This window comes from Mytilus galloprovincialis, chromosome 11, assembly GCF_965363235.1.
Source record: "Mytilus galloprovincialis chromosome 11, xbMytGall1.hap1.1, whole genome shotgun sequence".
NCBI lineage: Eukaryota > Metazoa > Mollusca > Bivalvia > Mytilida > Mytilidae > Mytilus > Mytilus galloprovincialis.
Window position 1 is genome coordinate 58057153 of NC_134848.1, and position 26732 is coordinate 58083884.

The 26732-nt window shown below is 32.2% G+C and overlaps 1 protein-coding gene and 1 long non-coding RNA gene across 4 annotated transcripts in view; both read left to right on the forward strand.

The window, feature by feature from the left end:
* The window catches only part of LOC143052459 (putative nuclear hormone receptor HR3), a 36867-nt gene extending 21086 nt beyond the window's left edge, over nucleotides 1-15781 (forward strand). For 2 of the 3 annotated variants that reach the window (XM_076225506.1, XM_076225504.1), the window contains exons 7-14: nucleotides 348-489; nucleotides 1375-1525; nucleotides 5522-5706; nucleotides 6618-6739; nucleotides 7899-8031; nucleotides 8270-8377; nucleotides 9288-9404; nucleotides 10377-15781. In XM_076225506.1, the coding sequence (XP_076081621.1) occupies nucleotides 348-489; nucleotides 1375-1525; nucleotides 5522-5706; nucleotides 6618-6739; nucleotides 7899-8031; nucleotides 8270-8377; nucleotides 9288-9404; nucleotides 10377-10633 (1215 nt within the window). In that variant the 3' untranslated portion in view covers nucleotides 10634-15781. The remainder of the gene's footprint in view (nucleotides 1-347; nucleotides 490-1374; nucleotides 1526-5521; nucleotides 5707-6617; nucleotides 6740-7898; nucleotides 8032-8269; nucleotides 8378-9287; nucleotides 9405-10376) is intronic. The other variant, XM_076225505.1, reaches the window with a different exon arrangement.
* A 7808-nt stretch (nucleotides 15782-23589) lies between these two features.
* LOC143052460 (uncharacterized) lies at nucleotides 23590-25765 on the forward strand. Its single transcript, XR_012971122.1, has 3 exons — nucleotides 23590-23904; nucleotides 24002-24068; nucleotides 25650-25765. It is a non-coding gene; the product is annotated as an uncharacterized LOC143052460 (long non-coding RNA).
* The last annotated feature ends 967 nt before the right edge of the window (nucleotides 25766-26732 follow it).

Consider the following 26732-nt stretch of genomic DNA (forward strand, 5'->3'; position numbering starts at 1 on the left):
ATTTTCTTTGGAAAATGTGAGCATACAGTCTTTTCATGAAATCACTTTAGATTTTGTGACATTGCACTTAAAAACGGTATAAAACTTCTTGACATAAAGGCATTAAACTGTCAATACAATTGCATTGATGCTTTGAACTACCAGAAACAAGTTCAACAGCGAGACAAAAAAAGGACCCTAATATTCAAGTCATCTTACCTCACAGAATGTAAAAAAAATGCCAATTTTTATTGTGATCTATACCAAAACATGACCTACTTTATTCTCTCTTGAACTATTTAGAAAGGTGCAGGAACCACTTTGATTTTAGAAACAATGAAGTGAACAGCTTACAATTTATATTTCAGGGATTCTTCAGAAGAAGTCAGGCTGGACCTGTCAACTATCAGTGTCCGAGGAATAGGAACTGTGTGATAGACAGAGTCAACAGAAACAGATGTCAGTTCTGTAGGCTACAGAAATGTCTAGCTCTGGGCATGTCAAGAGACGGTAAGAGTCTGTCATACTGGTAACCAACTCTAAGCTGATACTTTTTTTTTTGTGATTAGCTTTTTTCATAGAGATTACAATTCATGATTATATTTATGAGAAGGAACCCTAGTTAAAAATATTTGTGACTATTCATGATTATATTTATGTACTCATATAAGAAGGAATCCTAGTTGAAAATATTTGTGACTATTTCTGATTATATTTATGTACTCATATAAGAAGGAATCCTAGATGGACATAGCTTCTATTGATATTCATGTCATTTTTTTACCTGCAAAATTGCACAAATAAATAAGGGCTATTCCAGAAAAAAATGTATGGGGGGGGGTTGGAAGGCACTAACCTAGAAATGAGTTCCAGTACTTTGTATAATCTTTTTATAGGTCATACAAAATAATTTAATGTTGTCCAAGGAACCGTTAATAATAATAAGGCTATACTTAGATTGCTTGCATTATATTTAATCTCACTAATTTAGTAAATGTTAAAATTAACTTTTTCAGATCAGAAAAAGTGCAAATTTCTCAGGTCTGATGGATATCTCACAGTGATTTCTCTGTGTGTGTGTTAAAGTCTCTAAAATTTGAATACCATGGAATCATTTATTTTTGTGGGTACCTATTTTCGTGGATTAATGATGACTTCCAAATTTGTGGATATTTAATTTCGTTGTTTTGCTGAAGTCTGCATACAAGCCTATGGAAAGATTTGTAATTCGTTGAACATTTAATTTCGTGGTTTACCTAAACCCACGAAATCCACGTAAATTGGTATCCACTGAATAATAATGAATCCCCTGTATAAATATTTCAATGGTTTATGGAAGTCCGTGAGTACATATTCTTAATATTTTGGTATTGATGTCTCTAATTTATTTTTCAGCTGTGAAGTTTGGTAGAATGTCAAAGAAACAACGAGAGAAAGTAGAGGATGAGGCCAACTTTGTTAAACAGAATAGACATAACGGGTATGATCCAACATCACCAACAGGCATGGTATCACCAAACAACAACAGTCAATTTACATCTCCAGCGTAAGACAAACATCATTATCTAATTCCTGTGTACAGTGGGCACTGTCTATATTGTGATCTTTTGTATGTCTGATCTCGAAAAAACCTCTTGTATGTCTTGTCTCATACATACTGTTTTGTGTATGTCTTGTCTCATACATACTGTTTTGTGTATCTTGTTTTGTACAAAAGCTCTTGTTAATCTTGTCTTACACCAAACCACCTGTATATCGGTCTTCCTCCAAATTTCTTGTATATTTCTTCTTGCACGCAAAACCATTTGTATACCTAAATAAATCAAAGCTCTAGAATAGCTATTGTCTTTCTCAAAACCTGTTATATCTTGTATGACACATAGACACAAAATCTCATGTATATCTCATCTCTCACAAAAACTCATGTATATCTCTCCTTTCACAAAAACTCATGTATATCTCTCCTTTCACAAAAACTCATGTATATCTCACCTTTCACAAAAACTCGTGTATATCTCTCCTTTCACAAAAACTCATGTATATCTCTCCTTTCACAAAAACTCATGTATATCTCATCTCTCACAAAAACTCATGTATATCTCTCCTTTCACAAAAACTCATGTATATCTTTCCTGTCACAAAAACTCATGTATATCTCTCCTTTCACAAAAACTCATGTATATCTCACCTTTCACAAAAACTCATGTATATCTCACCTTTCACAAAAACTCATGTATATCCCACCTTTCACAAAAACTCATGTATATCTTTCCTTTCACAAAAACTCATGTATATCTCACCTTTCACAAAAACTCATGTATATCTCTCCTTTCACAAAAACTCGTGTATATCTCTCCTTTCACAAAAACTCATGTATATCTCTCCTTTCACAAAAACTCATGTATATCTCATCTCTCACAAAAACTCATGTATATCTCTCCTTTCACAAAAACTCATGTATATCTTTCCTGTCACAAAAACTCATGTATATCTCTCCTTTCACAAAAACTCATGTATATCTCACCTTTCACAAAAACTCATGTATATCTCACCTTTCACAAAAACTCATGTATATCCCACCTTTCACAAAAACTCATGTATATCTTTCCTTTCACAAAAACTCATGTATATCTCACCTTTCACAAAAACTCATGTATATCTCTCCTTTCACAAAAACTCGTGTATATCTCTCCTTTCACAAAAACTCATGTATATCTTGTGTTTCACTAAATCTCATGTATATCTCCTCTTTCACTAAATCTATTGTAATTCTTATCTTTCACAAAAACTTATGATTATCTCGTCTTTTACAAAATCTCATGTATACCTCTTCTTTCACAAAACCACTTGTTATTATTCTCCATTTTACAGAAGTTGCATTCACAAATAGCACAACTTGGGGTATTTAGAAAACAGTGTAAGGCTTCAAGAACTCGTATCTATATAAATTTATAATTTTTAAATAATATTTTTTTTTCTTTTGTTAGCTCACCTGTCCCGAAGGGACAAGTGAGCTTATGCCATCACTTGGCGTCTGTCGTCTGTCGTCGTAAACTATTTCAAGAATCTTCTCCTCTGAAACTACTGGGCCAAATACTTTCAAACTTTAACTGAATGTTCCTTAGGGTATCTAATTTATAAATTTTATCCGAAGTTGTGATCTATCAACAAACATGGTCGCCATTGCTAAAAATAGAACATAGGGGTCAAATGCAGTTTTTGGCTTATAACTCAAAAACCAAAGCATTTAGAGCAAATCTGACATGGGGTAATATTATTTATCAGGTCAAGATCTATCTGCCCTGAAATTTTCAGATGAATCAGACAACCTGTTGTTGGGTTGCTGCCCCTGAATTGGTAATTTTAAGGAAATTTTGCTGTTTTTGGTTATTATCTTGAATATTATTATAGATAGAGATAAACTGTAAACAGGAATAATGTTCAGCAAAGTAAGATTTACAAATAAGTCAACATGACGGAAATGGTCAGTTGACTCCTTTAGGAGTTATTGCCCTTTATAGTCAATTTTTAACCATTTTTCGTAAATCTTAGTAATCTTTTACAAAAATCTTCTCCTCTGAAACTACTGGGCCAAATACTTCCAAACTTTAATTGAATGTTCCTTAGGGTATCTAGTTTGTAAATTGTATCCGAAGTTATGATCTATCAACAAACATGGTCGCCATTGCTAAAAATAGAACATAGGGGTCAAATGCAGTTTTTGGCTTATAACTCAAAAACCAAAGCATTTAGAGCAAATCTGACATGGGGTAATATTGTTTATCAGGTCAAGATCTATCTGCCCTGAAATTTTCAGATGAATCAGACAACCTGTTGTTGGGTTGCTGCCCCTGAATTGGTGATTTTAAGGAAATTTTGCTGTTTTTGGTTATTATCTTGAATATTATTATAGATAGAGATAAACTGTAAACAGGAATAATGTTCAGCAAAGTAAGATTTACAAATAAGTCAACATGACGGAAATGGTCAGTTGACTCCTTTAGGAGTTATTGCCCTTTATAGTCAATTTTTAACCATTTTTCGTAAATCTTAGTAATCTTTTACAAAAATCTTCTCCTCTGAAACTACGGGGCAAAATACTTCCAAACTTTAACTGAATGTTCCTTAGGGTATCTAGTTTGTAAATTGTATCCGAAGTTGTGATCTATCAACAAACATGGTCGCCATTGCTAAAAATAGAACATAGGGGTCAAATGCAGTTTTTGGCTTATAACTCAAAAACCAAAGCATTTAGAGCAAATCTGACATGATAATATTGTTTATCAGGTCAAGATCTATCTGCCCTGAAATTTTCAGATGAATCAGACAACCTGTTGTTGGGTTACTGCCCCTGAATTGGTAATTTTAAAGAAATTTTGCTGTTTTTGGTTATTATCTTGAATATTATTATAGATAGAGATAAACTGTAAACAGCAATAATGTTCAGCAAAGTAAGATTTACAAATAAGTCAACATGACGGAAATGGTCAGTTGACCCCTTCAGGAGTTATTGCCCTTTATAGTCAATTTTTAACCATTTTTCGTAAATCTTAGTAATCTTTTACAAAAATCTTCTCCTCTGAAACTACTGGGCCAAATACTTCCAAACTTTAACTGAATGTTCATTAGGGTATCTAGTTTGTAAATTGTATCCGAAGTTATGATCTATCAACAAACATGGTCGCCATTGCTAAAAATAGAACATAGGGGTCAAATGCAGTTTTTGGCTTATAACTCAAAAACCAAAGCATTTAGAGCAAATCTGACATGAGGTTATAATGTTTATCAGGTCAAGATCTATCTGCCCTGAAATTTTCAGATGAATCAGACAACCTGTTGTTGAGTTGCTGCCCCTGAATTGATAATTTTAAGGAAATTTTGCTGTTTTTGTTTATTATCTTGAATATAATTATAGATAGAAATAAACTGTAAACAGAAATAATGTTCAGCAAAGTAAGATCTTCAATTAAGTCAATTTGACCAAAATTGTCAATTGACCCCTTAAGGAGTTATTGCCCTTTAAAGACTTTTTTTCACAATTTGTTCATCATGTTGACTTACTTTAAAAAATCTTCTCCTTTGAAACTGCTGTATCAATTTCAGCCAAACTTAGGCTAAATGAGTTTCAGAGTATTTAGTATAAATTTTATATTTTATTTCCTTGTATGTCAAGAAACATAGCTCTTATGGCTAAAATAGAACATAGGAGAAAATGATTATTTTTTTTGGCTTTTGAAGAAAATAGGACGATCCAAAAAACATTTAAATAAATTGAAAAGCCAAAATAATCATTGATGAGAGATTTAACCAAAAGAATTAAGGTGAGCGATTCAGGCTCTTGAGAGCCTCTTGTTTAGTTCAGTGTTTTGTTTGATAACTTGTTTAAATTTTTCCTAACATTCCATTTACAGTGTTCCAAAAGTTGAAAGTCATTTCTCTAAAAAATGTTTTTACTAATGCCTGGTCCTAACAATATTTGACTTGAAATGAATACTTATATATCCTAGTAACTATAGAATAATTGAATAATTTTGTATTTTAGGTTTCCTGAGCCGCAGCAGCAGCAGAATTTTGTATATACTTCCAATGGTTATACATATGCATTACAATCTCCAATGTCCCCTGAGACCCCCGTCTCACCTGGTGATCCACCTGCCTACCCAACTACACCTACAACTGCTCCACACCCGGTCGCTTTGCTCAGGGCAATAGATTTGATGGATTCAAGTAAGTTTTTCTTTTTAATTGAAAAGAAAGTGAAAAAATTGTTTCTTCCTTTCCATAAGGACTGTTGCAAAAAGATATACATAATACTCAAGGTTAATGTCAAATGCAGGAACATTTATGTGAAATTCTTAATTGGCCTCTTCAAGAGACTCTACCTTACTTACTATGTATCATATGTTTAAATGGAACAGGCTAATTTGATTTTTTTTTTCAAATTCAAGATATAGATTTGTAAATAATTAAGGGATTTCAGTCAATTAATTCAAATGATTAAGGGATTTCAGTAAATTAATTCAAAGTTTCATTCCTGATACTGTTTTTAGTTGAAAGCCTTTTGTTTTTGTGAAAGTCTAGATATATATGATATTTTTGCCATGTTTGCTCTATTCGTACCATACACTTGTCACAGTGAACAACTTGAAAATAGTCACAAATATGGAAAGTTTGGTAAGTGTTGAGTAGGAAATCATTTTATGCCCTTGCATAGCAGAGGAGGCATTAAGTTTTACCTTTGTCCGTCCATAGGTTCATCCAATATTTGGTTTCTAACTTTAGTTTGTCTCAACCAAATGTTATGAAACTTCTGCACAATGCTTATTCCCACAAAACTCAGATCAAGTTTGAAATTTGGAGGTGTCCCTTTCATCGTTAAAGAGTTGTGCTCCTTTACAATTGGAAAAATTGCTGGATTTTTTGTTTCAGTTCTCCAACTTAAGTTTGCCTCATCTAAATGTTATGAAACATATACACAATGCTAATTACCACAAAACTCAGATCAAGTACTAATTTGGGTAGTGTCACTTTTAGTTCTTGAGTTATTTCCCTTTATAACATAATATGCAAGCAGTTGCATCATGGGACACATTCCCCATTTATTATCCTTTACTTGTATGTTATTGTTATTACTTCAGGTACATTCAGCAAGGCTGTATTAGATGCCCATCTCAGAACCTGTTTATACAGTGCTGATCAGATAGACCTTCTGAAATCCAACCTGCCCTCAACAGAAACAATCAACACATATAAAAATATGGTAGGTTGTTGTGTATAAAAGGTAATATCCTGATTTTGAAAGGGAAAATATAACTACAAAAAGACAACAACATCCTGGATTACTGCAAGGAAATGCTTTTTTTCTGTCTAAATGTGCCACATACAGAGGTGTCTTCTGGACAATTTAATTACATAAAGTGCGGTTCATATAGGGTTACAAAACTAGTCACAATATAATAGGTTTGAAAACATTAAAATGAAAGTGGAAATAAAAGTGGAAATAAAAGTTAATGATGAATTGTCACAATTTGAGCAAAATATTTAATGTTTAAAGAATTTATTCTCTCAAACTACACATCTTTGTAACATATTTTTCTCATTAAGCAATTAAAAGTGTTATACATACCATGTTACATTTGTTGCCTTGACCTGAAAAAAATCCAAAACAACAACCTGGGAACTTAAAAAAACACCAAACAAATTAAACAATTATTGTTTAGCCAAGTAAGGCCAAATAAAAAAGTATGTGTGGTTCCAGCTACATCTGAAAAAAAAGTTAGGGTAGGTAGATAGGGATTTTTTTTTATTTTATGTTTTTTTTTTACATTGAGTCTATGGGAGCAACATTCTGACTTTAACAGTGCTTAATGAAAAATGACAATAAAATCTTTAGGGTATGCTTTTTTTAAGCCGAAAAAAGTAGGGACGGTCTGGTTACTGGAACCACACATATATTTTTATTTGGCCTAAGCTATGTTGTGTTTTGTGTACTATTGTTTATCTGTTGATCTTTTTCTCTTTTAGCCATGGCATTGTCAGTTTATTTTTTCGATTAATGAGTTTAGTTTAAACATATTTATTTATAGTGGATTGGGAAACAAGTTTTGCAACTTATATTAATCCCTTTCCACTTTATGAATGCGAGTGCTGCCTTGTAGCGGCATTAGCCTACTCTTTTTCGAAATCTACAAGGTGTCTTTAACGTGCAAGAGATATGGCTCTCTCTTAACTCGGGTCAGCCATTTATCGTCCCCTTCCGACGGACTATCATCGTTTCCTCAAGACCATACTCGCAGATGGTGTCAAGGGAGAGGCGAAATGAGTTTGAATGTCATTTGTGTTTCTTTCACCTGTCTTTTAGCAATGTGTGCACCTTTCAATTTCTGATTTAAGCTTTAATTGAAGTTTGTATATTACAGAGCCATAAACAGTTATGGATGGAGGTAGCAGAGAAGATAACTATTGCTGTACAACAGATTATAGAGTTTGCTAAAATGATTCCAGGTTTTATGGACTTATCTCAGGATGATCAAATTATGCTCTTAAAAGCTGGTAAGTACATTGATATAGGGTTTATCTTTGATCTTTCTGAACAGTAGATCTATATAGATCAGTAATATAAAAAAGAAGATGTGGTATGATTGCCAATGAGACAACTATCCACAAGAAGTTGACTCTTGAAATAAAAGAGAGCAATGAAATCGCTGTTTAATACTAGAGGCTTCTTTTTCTTGTGTGTATCTAAAACAACTGCTATTGTTTCACTGATTGTAATTATTTGATTTTGCAGGTAGTTTTGAGCTTGCATTGATCCGGTGCTGTAGGGTATATGATTCCTCTAAGAATAGTGTTGTGTTTGGTAATACTATATTACCATTAGAAGTGTTTGATGCATTTAGTAAGTACATTATAAAAGACAACTGTAGGAATGAATATTGTGATATTTCATGTGTTGAACTTGTTAAAAGCATAAAATTTGTGTTGTGTTATTTACGCAATCTGTCAATCTATCTTAAAGAAATGGTTTAAGTTACATGACAAGACTGGTTGCTGAAAATGTAGCTTTTGGCTGGGATACCAGTTCATTGAAAAACATACTTGGTTCTCAAACAAGTTATCCCCTTGTTTTTCTGAAAACTACAAAATAATGTACTTTTGACCACTTTTTTTTAGAAATTCATATTAAAGGGACAACATGAAATATCCAAAAAAGACCAGTTGTGAAAAAGGGAGGTACACATTTGTTTTAAGTGCAAGTCTTCCTAAGAATCAGGCAGTGGTGAAAACATGACCAAAAAAACCCACCCAATTTGACATTGATTTCAGTTCATAAAATGTAGTTATGCACAAAAATAACATTCATTTCTGCCTCCTGTTCTGGTAATAGAACATACAATTTTCTAATCATGTTTTAATTTTTACCTAAATTGACTGATTCTTACAAAGGCTGGCACTTAATTATACAATTAGATGTGGTATGATTTGCAAATTAGAGAACAATCCACCAGAGTTCAAATGAAGTGGTATTAAGCAATTATAGGCCACCTAACATCCTTCGACTATGAAAAAACCCCACAGTATTGATGGCTTTTAAAGTCCCTGACTTGGTAACAATTCAAACTAACTGTCAAATCAATTTTTTTTATGAAAAACAAACATTAACATATGAAACAACAACATGTCCTTTCTTTAAGGCTCCTAACTAGATTTATTTCAGAATAAAATATGTGGAAAGGTTGGAAACTACTTTTTTTTTCTGTGAGTATTTACTTTTTAATATCAATTATTTATTTATATGATCTTTTCAGATGATGAAGAAACACATTTACGAGACAGTATTTTCGAGCTGGTGAAAACTTTATTGGCTTTCAATTTAAACGAATCAGAAATTGCATTGTACAGTGCTTTAATATTAATCAGACCAGGTAAGCGTTTTGTTGACTCTTCATAACAGTGCTTTAATATTAATCAGACCAGGTAAGCGTTTTGTTGACTCTTCAAAAAAAAAAAAAAATGCATTTGCCTCAATAACTGATTTAAACTTTACATGAGTGTTGCTTTGAAAAGGACAAAGCTGAATGACACTTGTGAAAATGGTTGAAAAGCCCACCAAATTATAGTGATGAAAAACATAAACATATACTCGGACTTCTATTGAACTGAATTTTAATGTGCGTATTGTTATGCGTTTACTTTTCTACATTGGTTAGAGGTATAGGGGGAGGGTTGAGATCTCACAAACTTGTTTAACCCCGCCGCATTTTTGCGCCTGTCCCAAGTCAGGAGCCTCTGGCCTTTGTTAGTCTTGTATTATTTTAATTTTAGTTTCTTGTGTACAATTTGGAAATTAGTATGGCGTTCATTATCACTGAACTAGTAAATATTTGTTTAGGGGCCAGTTGAAGGACGCCTCCGGGTGCGGGAATTTCTCGCTACATTGAAGACCTGTTTGTGACCTTCTGCTGTTGTTTTTTTCTATGGTCGGGTTGTTGTCTCTTTGGCACATTCCCAATTTCCATTCTCAATTTTACATCATACCTATTTGGCTGGCTGAATCATTATGTCAATACTCAATGTACATTATATTGTATATATTCAGGTTGCACTCTAATAAACAATTTATTCATTCATGTTAGGTTTGATTATGATTTCAAATGAGTTTGAAATTGCCAATTATATAAAATCAAAAACAGCCCAAATTAAAAAAAGATAATTACCAATGATCGATGTTAATTTTTTGCTTTATACAATTTGTTGCTAAATTCAAAAATAAGAACTAATAGGAAACTCAAATGTACTGGCTTGAATTACATATTATGATGCAGGCAGCAATTATAATTGTAACATTGAGTTTTAGCCTACCAACAATCTTAAATAAAATCTTCCTTTTCTTCCAGATCGACCTGGTCTTAAGGAGCTAGTGGATATACAGAAGTTATATGAGAAAATTCTGTCTTCTCTTAAAGGAGAGATCGTCAAAACACATGCAGACAATCAGGACGTTCTGAACAAACTAATGCAAATCGCATGGACCCTTCGCAATCTTAGTGCTCAACATATAGTGCTTCTTAACAAATTCAAAATGTCAGCACCAGACATGGAATTCCCTCCCCTTCATAAAGAACTCTTCAGTGTGGAGGGACTGGATTCTTGATGTTAAACTAGGCTTATAACAGTGACTAAATATTGTTGTTGATGAATTAATGATATTTGTTATGGAATTTGTATATCTTGTTTTATTACTTTTAAACTTTTATCTTTTAAAAGACATTTTTTTAATGCAGTAAATACAAGTTGGTTAAAACATCTTGTGCAATACACTTCCATGTTTAATGAACGTTGTATATTTCTTAACAAAATCATGTTCATATTTCATTTTGTATTGCAATGTCAGGTCTTGAAGAATACAAGCTAGAAAATTGTTAATATACATCACAATTGCTAGTTCAGAAAAATTGTCATCACACTATATATAAAGATTTGCTAGTTATTTTAGGAGAGGAAGTTTCAGTTTATAAAATGTGATTTGGTAAACCTCATTATTATTGTATAACATGTTTACTGAACTTAGAAATAGAGTGAATATTTGTCTTGAATTTACATTTAACAAACATCCACAGCTTTCGGTCTCAAACTTCAGGTAGTACTTGGGCGACTAAAAATGTGCTAAAAACACCAAAAGCAGTATTTTAATTAATTGCTTTTTAGTCTTAAGTTGATAATCATGCTAGAAATTTTTATGACTGCAAGGCCTGTCAATCAAAATTCAGGATTAATAGGCCAAAACATTTTTTCCTTTATGTATACTATCAGGTTTTATGGCCAGGCTCATGTATAGTGTAGTCAGGAATGGTTTTATATCATACTTTAACCTATTCAGACAGGTTGACAATCATTATTCGACAACACTATTTTTCATATTAAATTTGAAAATGAGAGAATAATTTGTTCTAGAATGAATATTCCAGTCACAGTTACATTATTCAAGTGGGGAAATAGTTTGACAGCATCAGGTGTTTCTGTACAGTGAAATTTACAAAGTTATAAACATTCGCATCATTTCACCATACTGTAATTTATAAAACAAAACTATGTAAAAAAAAATATTATACTCTTTATACTAAACCAAAGAAAAAATATTGCACATGTAACTGTTTGAAATACTACCTTTTATGGATTTTTTGCCAAGTCAGTTGGAATCATTCGGAAAAATACCAAGTAAAAGATTTGTATTCTCTCTTAAAAACTTAAAAGAAATGACTCCAAAAATCCAGAAAAATTTAAAATCTTTAACCTAATCTGAATCGATCCAGAGGTTGTATCTCAAATATGATGGATTTTTGTTGGTCAAGCTCCTTTAAGTTTGAATTAGCCTTCAACCCTCAATCTATACAAAAGAATCAAAATTGTCATTATTTGTTGTTAATACCTCTAAATAACTCAGGAAAATCAATATCAGCCTTACCAACAACTGTACAGCATCTCTGTGTTTACCATTCTTGTATATACCATTACATCATCCAATTATCAGGTCTTCTGTTATAGTTATTTTCCTCCATTAAAAGGTGCACCTCTTTGTAAAGGAGTGACCTGTTGTTTTATTTGAAGTATAGGTAATTTCATCTGTATTGCATTTAGGGATATTTTCTCATTTTTCACGGCAAATAGTTACACTCAATTTTATTACATCTGTGTGCATTTCTTCAAAGGAAAAGATATCTTCAATTTAAAAGGGCCCTGTATATATTTAAACAATTCTGATTTTTAAAAAACATTTAAATTTGCAGAAATGGATAATAAAAGATGACTTATTCCTATCTGTTCATTTTTGTTGAAGTGTTAAATTGCAGCACACAAACAAACCAAAATTGCATGCCAATTAATTTTTACACTGTTCCCCAAAGTTTTGTCCCTTGATTTAGAAAAAAAACGACAATGTTTAAAATTTTATCATGTTATATTTAACACATATAACCCAAACCTGTTTTGAGACATTCATTAGTATTCATTTAAGGGATGGGGTTGGGTAATCATAGGCCAGTGACCGATTCTTTTAAGTAATTAATAAGTAGAACACAAGTATTGAAACCTAATTGAGTTAATGATATGTTATTTGAAAGATGATCTCACTGTTATATCCCTTGTAAATACAGGACCTGTTTTTCATAATTATTTGAAGTATGAGATCTGGTATCGACTACAGTGATGTTAATTGTAGATTGTTGTATGACTGCTTTTATGAATACAGATCCTGTATATGTATGTTTTTTCTAATCTTAGAGCCAGTAATTCATCATTTGTTTTTCATAATGAAAATCTACTTGTATATAAAATGCTTTCTTGTATAAGCTTTGCTAGTTCATGTCTTACCAACTGTTTTAATTAGGAGTTCGTCTGTATCATTTATAAAATACTGTTGATTCATTATTATTCGTTGAATACCAATTTTCGTGGGTACAGGTGAACCATGAATTGGAATATTCCACAAATACTAAGTTTCTATAGGCTTTATATGCAGAGATTGGCAAAACCACGAAATTAAATATCCACTAAAAGACACGTTTTCCTTAATTCACGAAAATTGATACCCACAAAAATAAATGAATCCACAGTAAGCATCATTACCTGTGATGACTTTTTACCTCTTTTTACATCATGCAACTTCTATAAATGAACTCTTTTAAGTTTACTGTTATTAGCAAACATGCAAGTTTATGAAAGTAGCAGATTTTTTTGACAGAGGGCATTATGGGATGTGTTCGTCTTTTAATCATGTCATTTCCTGTTTGGTTATGCTTTTATATTTTATTTTACTAACTGAGTATAGAAATTTTCACTTTGGCATTTACTTTGAAGAATGCTGCATGCAACTTTCCTTTTTTGATCTTAGACTTAGACTAATTCTATAATATACCTCAATTAAAATAAATCCCAAAGACTTGATTATACTTGTCTCAAGATAAGAAATTTGAGTATAATGACCCTGAATTGTCTATAACATTAACTGATCCCAAACAAATTTACTTTAAATAAAACTGATCCCAAAACTTACACCACTCAGACTGATTCTTATCATCTAACACAATCTTCTACATTAGGGAAACAATATGTTTCCTTGTCTCTGTTGCTTTATTCTAGTCAGATAAGGAAATACTGCATACAACTATCAACACTTATTTTAGTTTAGGGTTATTCCAGTCTGTTACTTTTTTTACACTTAATAAGAACATCACAAAGATTTCTGAATTTCAGGTAGTCGAAAATTACTGTATACAACCTTTGAATTTTCATCGCTTATCTTTATGCTTTGCTCAATTCCAACTTTAAATGCATGAATTTATTTTGAATGCCTGGTATTAATGATAGAAATGTCTTGAGGTGTTTGTAGATATAGATAACTAGGGCTAACATTAGCAACAGAGTTTTAACAGATATATATATGTATATCTTTAGAGTAGTATCTTGTTAAGTTTTAACATCTTTGTTATATTTTGTTTGTTTAATACAGATTTTACTGTAAATATGTCTGCTATCAGCATTTATTTGTTAAAATGTCTTTTAGTTTTGTCTTAAGAGTTTGTCGTTGAAATTTGAGGTCCCTAATGGGTTATTACAAACCTGATTTCTAGAGGTATAACTTTAAAATTATATTGAATCATAATTTGATTACAAATCACCAACTAGGGACTCAAGTTATGCCATTATCTAAACAATGTGTGTGTGCCATTTGTTATTTTCACCTGTTTTTTGCTCTGTTTTCCATAAGACATTGCTCAGAATCACATTTTTATGCCCCTTCCCCTTTGGGACCCCTTTGGGAATATTTATCCTTGTTCATCTGTACAAAGATAGATATGTCCAGAAATTGGTTTCTGTTCTCTGTAAAGATTACTTTGCCTCCAAATGTTATGAAACTTATACACAGTGCTTAGTTAAACAAAGATCAAGCTCCAATTTGAGCGGTAATGCTTTCCCTATCTCTAGTTATTTCCCTTTATTAACTCTTGCATACTTACAAGCAAGGTGATATGTATCCATGGACACATTCTTTTGGTAGTTATGTTTTCTTCCCCAGCCAAAACAAAATGTGATAGAATTATTATCAAATAATCCTTTATGAGGGACCTCACCTCTGTGCTTTCTCTGACTGAGAAAAGTACAGATCTCCTTGGAATGCCAGTTATTGTAAATATGGGTAAACATTGCATGGTCTAGTGGTTTCAAAATCAAGTTTTCATGTAACACTATGTTAAGTCTTCACAAATTGTTAGCAGTCTTGATGAACCTATCACTTGACTTTCAATAATTACAGACCACGAGTTGCTTTAATTCCTAATAAGATATTATTCAGGGGCGGATCCATCTATTTTAAAAAGGGGGGGGGGGGTCCCAACCCAGAGTAAAGGGGTGGTTCTAACTATATGCTCCCATTCAAATGCATTGATCGTCAAAAAAAAGGGGGCATCCAACCCCCGGACCCCACCCCCCTGGATCTGCCAATGTCATTTGACTAAGAGATAACTGTGAATAAAAGAAATTATCATTTTCAGAAAATTTGAATGCCGATCCCTTCTTCCCCTTTTACCCTTTTAAGTTTAGTGACTATTTCCTTTACCTCCCTTTTAAGTTTGGTGACTATTTCCTTTATCTTCCTGCTATGCTTGCTGCTAAAATGTAGATTTTTGTGCTGTAAATGTACAGCTGGTTTATGTACATGGTACCTTTTTACATCTCTTTCTAAAGTATTTTAATTTGATTTTTATAATTTTCATTATACTGCAACTCTTTTTTTTTTACTTTCTTGATTGTATCTTTCAGAAGTGTTGCAGTTTCTGATTGCTAATCACTGATTTTATTTTTTAATAAAATCCTTGTGTTTCAATTCCTAAGTTATTTAGCTATAACAAGGAAAATGATTCTAAGTGTATAGCTTTATGAAATACACTGCTAGTCATGTCACATGTTAACAGTTTGTCCAATCACAGCAAAGCTGTTGGTTAACATACACCCTTCTGTTAGTGAGAAAGGCTAGATATAAATAAAAGACATTAGAATTTTAATGAAATAGATTTTTATTGTTGATTTATAAATGAATCAGGTGTTACTTGTTAAGTATTTGTTGTGAATATCCTTCATTTTATAGCATGCCATGTATGAAATGGTGTCAATTTGTATGGAATTTTTCATGTTGAAAACAGGTGTAAACAGTTCATCTTAAAACATGGAATTATTCATTTTTAATCACTATGGAAAATATGTATAGATCACAAAAATAATAAAATACTATTTTTATATACACTTATATTGTGTTTGTTTTCATTTGAGGTAAATATTAGCCATATTAGATCTTTAAACACTAGATCAGCCACACTATCTAGATGCTTGATTTTTGTAGCCTTTAAAGTATCCATGGAAGTTAGAAATTAGCTGTTTTCTAGTCTACAAGTTGAGGTTTATGTACTATATTACAACAACTAAAGTAATGTTACAAAATATACAAAAAAATTGAATTCTAAGAATAATTACATGCACACACACAACACACACAATACACACGAACATCTGTGGTATACTAGATATATGTTTTTCCAAACATCAGATAAGAAATTGAGTGAAATGATAATCATTTAAAGCCCATAATTGATTGTAATTTGATTGTATAGCTCAATCTTTCAGTTTTCGTTATATTGTTATGGATTTGTTGTCATAACATGGATAGTTCATGACTTTTATCTCGCTCAATTTGCTGAAAAAGTCATGTCATGTTAGAAATTAAGTTTGATTTAGAATTGGGAAACTTCAGTGCAATTCATCATAACAAATATTTTTGTCACACTTTTAATTTGTTCTATACCACTTAACAGAATCACTTCCTATTTGGTTAGCAGAACAGCTGGTGAGATGTAACATGTTTAGTTTAAACATATTTATTTATAGTGGATTGGGAAACAAGTTTTGCAACTTATATTAATCCCTTTCCACTTTGCGGGTGCGAGTGCTGCCTTGTAGCGGCATTAGCCTGCTCTTTTTCGAAATCTACAAGGGTGTCTTTAACGTGCAAGAGATATGGCTCTCTCTTAACACGGGGTCAGCCATTTATCGTCCCCGTCAGACTGACTATCATCGTTTCCTCATGTAGGTGCTTATTTTATCTGTCTAACAAATACTTCCTGTTTGCCAATATTTGTACAATTATTTCAATAATGTGAATTAATTTATTTTTTGTGGTTACCAATTTTCCTTGATTTAGGTGAGGAAAACTTGCATATTCCTAGATATTTTATATCATGGTTTTAACAAATTCTGCATACATTCCTTTAGAAAATATATATTTTGTTGAACATTGAAATTTGTGGTTCTCCTGTACCCATGAAATTCACAAAAATTTGTTTCCTAACAAATATTAATGAATCCACAGTTTATTGGAAAAACTTAATATTCGTCATTGGAAAAATATTCGTCATTGGAAAAACTTAATATTTGTCATTGGAAAAACTTAATATTCGTCATGAGTATCCAGTCCAGCACTATTCAATAGAATGACCTTCATATTATATCATTTACAGACTATATGATTTAGTTTAAACATGCTTTATTTGATTAAATATTATTATTCTTTTTCTTAAATATGCGACACACATTAATCAAACTTGTACAGTCTTCTCCCATGATGATGAACAAGTTATAACAACAGAATATTAACAAAGCAAGAGCGACAACACTCCACCAGAGACCTTAAATGAAAATAAAAACAAGACAATTTGTATGATAGTTATTTCCCATTTATTTTATAAATTTTGAACTAAAAAAATGAGATGAGAAGATCACTTACTAATATCAAAAATACAAATTAGGATTACATTATCCATTGTAATTTTGTGCTTAAAAAACTGGCCAGTAATAGGTATTTTATACATCAGGTTATATGAAAAAGACCAAAAGATTATGTTAGATACTGGTATAAACCTTTTTTTTAATTTAATAGTCTTAATTCCAAAATCTCAAACTATTTGAAGACTCTTTACAGACACACCATTGGTATCTATTTCAAGTTTTTTTTCCTGTGAAATATTGTGATATTGTCAATATCATGCTTTTTAATATCCTCAAGAATATAGATAGTTATCATTCACCAAATGTATAGGATAAATTTGCTCATTGGGCAAATAGAGTTGTCTCCCATCTCACAATATTTTTTCCTCAAAAATTGTAAAATGGGAGATAACCTATGTGCAAATCGTCTCGGGTTTTTACATTCAAGGAATGTAAAAACCAGAATTCTGAAATTTCGCGGGGTTTTATGGAGACAGAGCCAGAAGCCACACACAGAAAGAGTAAAATGAAGACAGTATAAATAGTAACAGTTTATTTACATTGTATTGATTGCTATGGACAATAGGTATGTACACAACAATAGGTAATTCAAACAATGTTACTGACTGGACAGTATTTTTAAAATGTGTTTGTTTATTTCATCATCTTCTGCATTGATGAAACAAGCCCATCATAATCCAATGGCAATATATATAATATTAGATTTTATCTTTCTGAAAAACCAATTGGATTTAACTTTTAGATGTCTAACTGATGCTACCCATTAAGATATTCAAAGTGCACTTTCCACCTAATATAAAAAAGAAGATGTGGTATGATTGCAAATGAGACAACTCTCTACAACAGACCAAATGACACAGTAATTATCAACTATCGGTCACTGTAAGGCCTTTAAAAGATCTTTAGAGCTTATGTTTGTGCTTGCATTGCCTATACCGACTCTAAATAAAGCTTTAGGGGTCATCCATAATTGTCAACCATTTTCCAAAGTGTACAAAACGTACACTTTTTCAGACCCCCCACCCTCCCTCAAAAAGTGTACATCAACCATTTTCAGATTTCAAGAGAAGAATCAGTCATTCTTAATAAATAGAAGATCCTGTCTATTATATTTTAGTTTAATATAGAAATTTGCATTGAAAAAAACTAAAACATATCTGACTGTTTTATTTGATGACATCTATCTGTGATGCTTGTGTTTTGTTAGAATAAAGAGATGAGAGACAACTCTTTTGTTAGAAGATAACTTACTAATATCAAAAACACAAATTAGGATTACATTATCCATTGTAATTTTGTGCTTAAAAAACTGGTCAGTAATAGGTATTTTATACATCAGGTTATATGAAAAAGACCAACAGATTATGTTAGATACCGGTATAAACATTTTTTTTTTAATTTAATAGTCTAATTCCAAAATCTCAAACTATTTGAAGACTCTTTACAGACACACCATTGGTATCTATTTTAATTTTTTTTTTCCTGTGAAATATTGTGATATTGTCAATATCGTGCTTTTTAATATCCTCAAGAATATAGATGGTTATCATTCACCAAATGTAAAGGATAAATTTGCTCATTGGGCAAATAGAGTTGTCTCCCATCTCACTTTTTTTTTCCTCAAAAATTGTAAAATGGGAGATAACCTGTGTGTAAATCGTCTCGGGTTTTTACATACCTTGAATTCTGAAATTTCGCGGGGTTTTATGGAGACCGAGCCAGAAGCCACACACAAAAAGAGTAAATGAAGACAGTATAAATGGTAACAGTTTTTTAACATTGTATTGATTGCTATGAACAATAGATATGTACACAACGATAGGTGATTCAAACAATGTTACTGATTGGACAGTATTAAATGTGTTTGTTTATTTCATCATCTTCTGCATTGATGAAACCAGAGGCGGATTTAGGGGGGGGGGGGGGGCAGGGGGCCCGGGCCCCCCCTTTTTGGGAAAAAATTTGGTTGCTTATATAGGGAATCACTGAAGCATGACTGGAGCGGGCCCCTCTTAGGTCAGTCAGTGGGCCCCCACTTATGAAAATTTCTGGATCCGCCACTGGAAACAAACCCATCATAATCCAATATATAATATTAGATTTTATCTTTCTGAAAAACCAATTGGATTTAACTTTTATATATCTAACTGATGCTACCCATTAAAATATTTAAAAAGTGCACTTTCCACCTAATATAAAAAAGAAGATGTGGTATGATTGCAAATGAGACAACTCTCCACAACAGACCAAATGACACAGTAATTATCAACTATCGGTCACTGTAAGGCCTTTAAAAGCTCTTCAGAGCTTATGTTTGTGCTTGCAAGGCTTAAACCGACTAAATAAAGTTTTATGTCATGTCTTATTATGGCTTTCAATAATGAACAATTATTTTTGTCCATCTGATGAGTTAAGCCTTTTTCAACATATTTTTATAGTTCGTTCTTATGTTGTACTGTTATACCACTGTCCCAGGTTAGGGGAGGGTTGGGATTCCGCTAACATGTTTAACCCCGCCACATTATTTATGTTTATGCCTGTCCCAAGTCAGGAGCCTGTAATTCAGTGGTTGTCGTTTGTTTATGTGTTACATATTTGTTTTTAGTTCAATTTTTTTACATAAATAAGGCCGTTAGTTTTCTCGTTTGCATTGTTTTACATTGTCTTATCGGGACCTTTTATAGCTGACTATGCAGTATGGGCTTTGCTCATTGTTGAAGGCCGTACAGTGACCTATAGTTGTTAATGTTTGTGTCATTTTAGTCTTTTGTGGATAGTTGTCTCATTGGCAATCATACCACATCTTTTTTATATAATGCCCATACAGCATAGTCAGCTATAGAAGGCCCTGAAATGACATTAGTTTAAATAAAGTGGTTGTAAGCAATACACCATAACGCTATTTGTCTGTCATTTCTGGTCTTCACACAGGTTCCTGTACAATGTTGACATCATAATACAAAATATCTCAAGCAATGGAAAAGTGACTGTTGTATGACATCATTAGTTCAAGGGGGACAGATTCTTGGGTCAGCCAGGAATAACTATTATGGTGTATTATAGGGAACCTCAGAAAACTTATTAGCCTAATTTTAATTATAACAAAACAATTTAAAGAAAACATATATGAAAGTCAGGAACCAATGACAACCACTAAACTACCGGTATAGGGTCCTGATTCGGGATTCGCACAAAAAGAATGTGGCAGGATTGAATATGTAGGACTCTAAAGTGCGATGGAGATGCTAAAGTACAATGGTTAAGCTAAAGTGCGATGGTATACGCTAAAGTGTGATGCCTACACACGCTAAAGTGCAATGCCTACACACGCTAAAGTGCGATGCCTACACAGGCTAAAGTCGATGGTCCGCGAAAGTATAGACATAGTAAACGTACTATGGATTACAGGGGTGTGGAAATATTTGTTGTGAGCACTTGTCCCTGGGCAAGTAAAACTAAAAATTTTACTTGTCCGGAAAAAAATTTACTTGCCCTGATGATCCCAATAAATTTTGAAATATTTTTTGTTAGCTAATATATGATTCTTACTTAGCACTATTGTGCATCACAAACGATTGAAATCCATTTGTTTATATGTGTAAAAAATTAGGAAAGTAGGAAATGGGTTAACATCAGTGGGACAGAAACCTAACAGTAAACCAACCAATGAAATGACATGTAAAGGACAATTTTGCAGCAGTTTTGGAATAAAAATTGTAGCCAGTAGGTACATAAGATACTAAATTTGAGGACAGTGATTCTCGCTTCCGTTGTGTCCTCCGTTTGCATTTAAGGTTTTCTACTCGACTCATGATTCTTTTTGTCTTGCTTGCCCAGCTTTTTATTAAGTATTTGTCAATCTGAATCTCGATACAAAATTTAAAGAAATGACACAACCGGTAAATGATGGATAAAACTTAATCGACGATTTAGGGTCAATGGACAAAGCCAATGCAATGTTACGCGACTCTAGTTCGCGTACTTATTTTTATTTATTTTGGTAATCGATCTATTTCCAGTATCATGTAATATTTATCGTCATGAACATTGATGTTTTTACTTGCTGAAGATTGGTTTCTTTTACATGAATTAAACATCTTTATACGTTTTGAAATTAATTTTATGTTTTTGTTGGATTTGAACTTTGTCTTGTACATCAATGTACATGTTGTATATTTTTTTACTTGTCCACGGGCAACCAAGACAAAAATAATTACTTGTCCGGTTGTTCAAATGTACGAGTCGGGCGAGTCGGCATAGCATTTCCACACCCCTGGATTATGAACAGTCTTTTATACAAACAAAAAATGAACATGCCGAAAAATAAATTAGAATATTTGATTAACAACTTTAAACCAAATGTCCATGACTTACTCATTTTAACATAACCATGCTTTGTCGGCTGAGGCAAATGCGATTTTTTTTGGGGTGCTGAAAGAAAGACAAGTTTGTGTCCTGCAGTCTACTATCTTACTATACAGATACAAAAGTATTCGCATAAGTTATCTTGTTTCTATTAGAAGCTAACGGTTACATTGAAATCATTGTTTATGTAGCAGTTTACTTTCCGGTCCCTGTTAAAATATTGTTGATTTTATTGAAAATTAAAGTCGGTAAAATAAAAGTACAAGTTTTCATGAGTAAATCATAAATTGTCTGCTAAAAAATTAGTTTGTACATTGTAGGAAAAGACAACCTGTATTTTTATTCGCTGTGAAAAAAGAAGAAAGCTAGGAGAACATTGCATTTCTCACATTTAAATTAAGAATGTTTTAAACAAATAAATGTTTCACAATAAAGGATTTGTATTTGTAATTTACAATGACGACGTTAAGGGGAGATATGCACATTCATGATAGATTGTGTGAACGGCAAGCTTCATCAATTATCCAATATTTGATACGCCCTAATTTCTTCTTAATTTAGAAACAATCACTTAAGCCTACCGGTAATTATAAAACCTATCACATATGTTATAAAACCTTATCATACCGTAGCTTTTGCACATCCGTGTTCTATAAAGTTTTTAGCCCTTTAACATTACCCTTTTGGTCCATCGTACTTTAGCAAACATAACAGCCGTCGCACTTTAGGGTGACCATTGTGCTTTAGAGTACCATCGCACTTTAGAGTCCTACAAATATATTTTAGAGCACTTAACCTTTCGCTTACTTGGGACAGACTTGAGAAATTTAAATCCTGATATCCCGAAATTCGAAAAAAGAATTCTTGGATCCCGAAAGGACCAATCCTGAAATCCTGAGCTTATAAACACCGGATCCTAGAGTCCCGATAAAGGTCCCCTTTCAGTGGTATAACAGCACAGTGGTGTAACAGCACAACTTTAAAAAAATTAACATGCTTAAAATTATTAAAAATACTGTTGAGAGTTGAGGAAGAGAAAACTTATAAACTATTATCAGGGCGAAATTTTTTGTACAAATAGTCTAATCCTCTTTTCGTTAAATTAAAAAAAAATCAATGATATTAGGAGATTATTTATTTATATAATAGTTTTATGACCTCAAAATTTGTTCTCCTAATTCACCAAAGATTCATATTCTGATTGGCCAATATTCTTACGGTGTCAATAGTCACTTAGATAGGGGCAAAAGTACTAATTATCTAATTATTATAGACTAAATTTGGTATTTTTCATTCTCTTAAACTTTTAACTTGGACAAGTATACTGCAGCTTATACTTGCCCATGATGAATTTTACTTGTAACAGAGAATTATTTAGATTAAGAGTTTATTAAGAATTCTAGAAAATGGAAAGGTTTAGACCATGGGATGTTACTCCAGTGTTGTCATTAGTTTTCTTCTGAAAAAAGGCCTTGTATAAAATTAAGAATGGAAATGGGAAATGTGTCAAAGAGACAACAACTCGACCATAGCACAGACAACATGGTTACATGTATGGTTACACTGGAGTAACATCCCATGGTCTAAACCTTTCCATTTTCTAGAATTCTTAATAAACTCTTAATCTAAATAATTCTCTGTTTTGTCCTGGGCAATTGTTGAACCCTGTGTAACCTCATTTGGTCTCTGGTGGTCAGTTGTCTTTATTTATAAGTAGTATTCATATTTAATCTTATTTGTATATTGCCTTTAACATCGAAAACTTTCTTTTTTAAAATTCTTTTCAATTATACAAGTCTTTCACTGGACTACATCAAATGAAAATAACAGTTTATAATGCCCCAAAACCAAAAATAGCCTTACTTTACTTAGGGATGAATATTCTACAAAGATATATATGCCAAGTCAGCAATCATGATAATTTGGGCCTCCTATCAAATTGCCTAAGGGATTGTTCATCAAAATATTTTATGCTATTTTAGTAATAATCATACAAAATAATCAGTGTCTTGTTATAAATAAAGCATCCACAAATATCTTAACTTCAGACTAATGGTCCAAAATCACTGAACCATTAAGTTTTAGACATTTATCTACTCACTTCTGATTCATTTTAACTGATAACAAAGGGAAGTGCGAAAGGCTTATGATTTTAATGATCAGTATTTTAAGTGAAATCTTTTGACATGAATTTCACCATTTAATTTGTAATATAAAGGATTAAAGGTAAACAGATGAATATGTGATTTATGACACATTTATATCCATGAGGTCTATCAATTGTTAACCTGAATACTAAATACATGTTAAAAATTCTTTTTAGATTGAAGGTTTATGTGACTAAACGGTAGAATAAGGACAGATACTCAATTTCTCTGCTTGATATAAAGGTAAGAAGTATACTGTATAGCTGCAGGTAAGGGTGAAGGTTAGTACCTATTAAAATGTTAAAACCCACTGCAATTGTTTGCACCTGTCCTGAGTCAGGAATCTGATGTTCGGTGGTTGTCGTTTGTTGATGTGGTTCATAAGAGTTTCTCATTTCTCGTTTATTTATAGATTAGACCGTTGGTTGTCCTGTTTGAATGGTTTTGCACTGGCTATTTTTGTGGACCTTTATAGCTTGCTGTTCGGTGTGAGCCAAAACTCAGTGTTGAAGGCAGTACATTGACCTATAATGGTTTACTTTTACAAATTGTGACTTAGATGGAGAATTGTCTCATTGGCACTTGTACAACATCTTCTTATATCTAATTACAGTATACAAGTATGCATGTGTGCATTACCAGTGGCTCAGATACTGCCGAAAATTTGTCAAGCATCCAGAGGTCCCAAAGTTTTTTTTACCTCAATGGTCTGTTGGTCCAGTAATTGTTAAAAGTTGACTGGTCCAGTCAGTGTGTTACACATCTTTTACATATGACAGTATGAAAATACAAAAGTCTTACATCTACACTTTTCATTTGTTCCAGTAATTGATGAAATTTTACTAGATCAAACAATTTTTACTGGACATTGCCAAATGTTTGTCAGACCTTGGGAATCACTGAGCGTCAATTTTTTTTCTTCACCAAATCATAAAGATTTATGCTTATTATCAATAGATATAAGAAGATGTGGTATGAGTGCTAATGAGACCATCCAAATCAAAATACTGAACATTGATGATAAATACAATAATCTTGGTGTATTATTTGGTAAAAATAACTAGCTTACTAGACTAAACAAAATATGTATCATGATTAAAGAGTCTACCAGTCCCTATGGCATACATGTATGACTTTGGTTTGTGGTCTTCCATCAGGTGCTTATAGCTAATGGATATATGCATGACTTTATGTTTGGGGCCTTCCATTAGGGGTTTCCATGTTTGCTTAACTACTGCTAATGAGAGTTATGATATCAATGAAATTTTAATATTTTCCAGGTAGATATTTTGATGATTTTTAAAATACTAAAAAGTGATATTTGATGAGTCTGAAAATCGATATATACTTAAACAAACTTTTAGATTTAGACTTTAATAATAATCTTTTTTATGAAATTTAAATTAATGCATATATCTTTGATGGATAGTTGTCTCATTAGTAACCATACTACTACATTATTTATCTATGTTTTCCAGCAGACATAGATGGAGGATTTACTAAGTTTTTGTTGATGTCAACTACATAGAAAATAACTTAAACTAGTTACAAAAAATGTGTCAATTGTACAAGTAGAAATAGCATGGTCATTTCCAACTTTTATACAATAGGCTATTTATTCATGACTACACACACTTTTACATGTACGGAAGTCTATTGTTTATAATTTATTGGTGTAGGTGTAAATGCATGTTATTTAAATCATTAAAAACACACCATGTCACAGATAATATCTAATGATGTAATACTTGAACAAGCTTTAAGGTGACAAATTACGTGTATTGCACAAAATAAAAAAATAAATCTTGTGTGTTCATTTTACAGAAATCTTGTCAAGAAGTTGTGATTGATGGATTTAAACTGAAAAATTGTTCGTGCATTGCGGTTGACGTTTTCCATTGTGCAGGAAGAAAGGAGTAAGAGATTTTGAATTATTCAGGTAAAATTGAGTTTTAGATACCGGTACATAGGCGGATTATATAGGAAATCACTAAAGCATGACTGGAGCGGGCCCCCCCCCTTAGGTCAGTCAGAGGCCCCCCCCCCCCCTTATGAAAAGTTCTGGATCCGCCTCTGCGGTAGGATGTATTTTTATATTATATATTTTACATTGAGTTTTAGATACCAGTAGGATGTATTTTTATATTATATATTTTACATTGAGTTTTAGATACCAGTAGGATGTATTTTTATATTATATATTTTACATTGAGTTTTAGATACCAGTAGGATGTATTTTTATATTATATATTTTACATTGAGTTTTAGATACCAGTAGGATGTATTTTTATATTATATATTTTACATTGAGTTTTAGATACCAGTAGGATGTATTTTTATATTATATATTTTACATTGAGTTTTAGATACCAGTAGGATGTATTTTTATATTATATATTTTACATTGAGTTTTAGATATCAGTAGGATGTATTTTTATATTATATATTTTACAGGATGCACAATGAATGAGATGAAGCTGATAAAAACAAATAATTCAGTTTTAGGAATATTTACAATTTTATTTATTCTATCTTTGATGGGTTTTCATACATGTATATAGAAATGTTTAAAGTATCAAGTTGTATTTTAGAAATTTGAAATTTGAAACTTTAATTACATACTAGTTAGCAGGCTTTCCTAAATGGGGGTGATACTTTGAAAAGTATAAAGAATTACAGTTTAGTATTTGAAATGTTATACATGTGTAACATGACTGGCTTACAAAGGGTGGATTAAGCCATTTTCAAAAAAGGGGGGTGTCCATCTGTCCCCATTCAAATGCATTGATCATAAAAAAAGGGGGTCAAAACCCGGGGAACTCTTTGTGGATCTGCCACTGCATGTCTCGAGACTATTACCTTCTGAACTATGCTGTTAATACCACTGGTCATTTAACTTCCATCCAT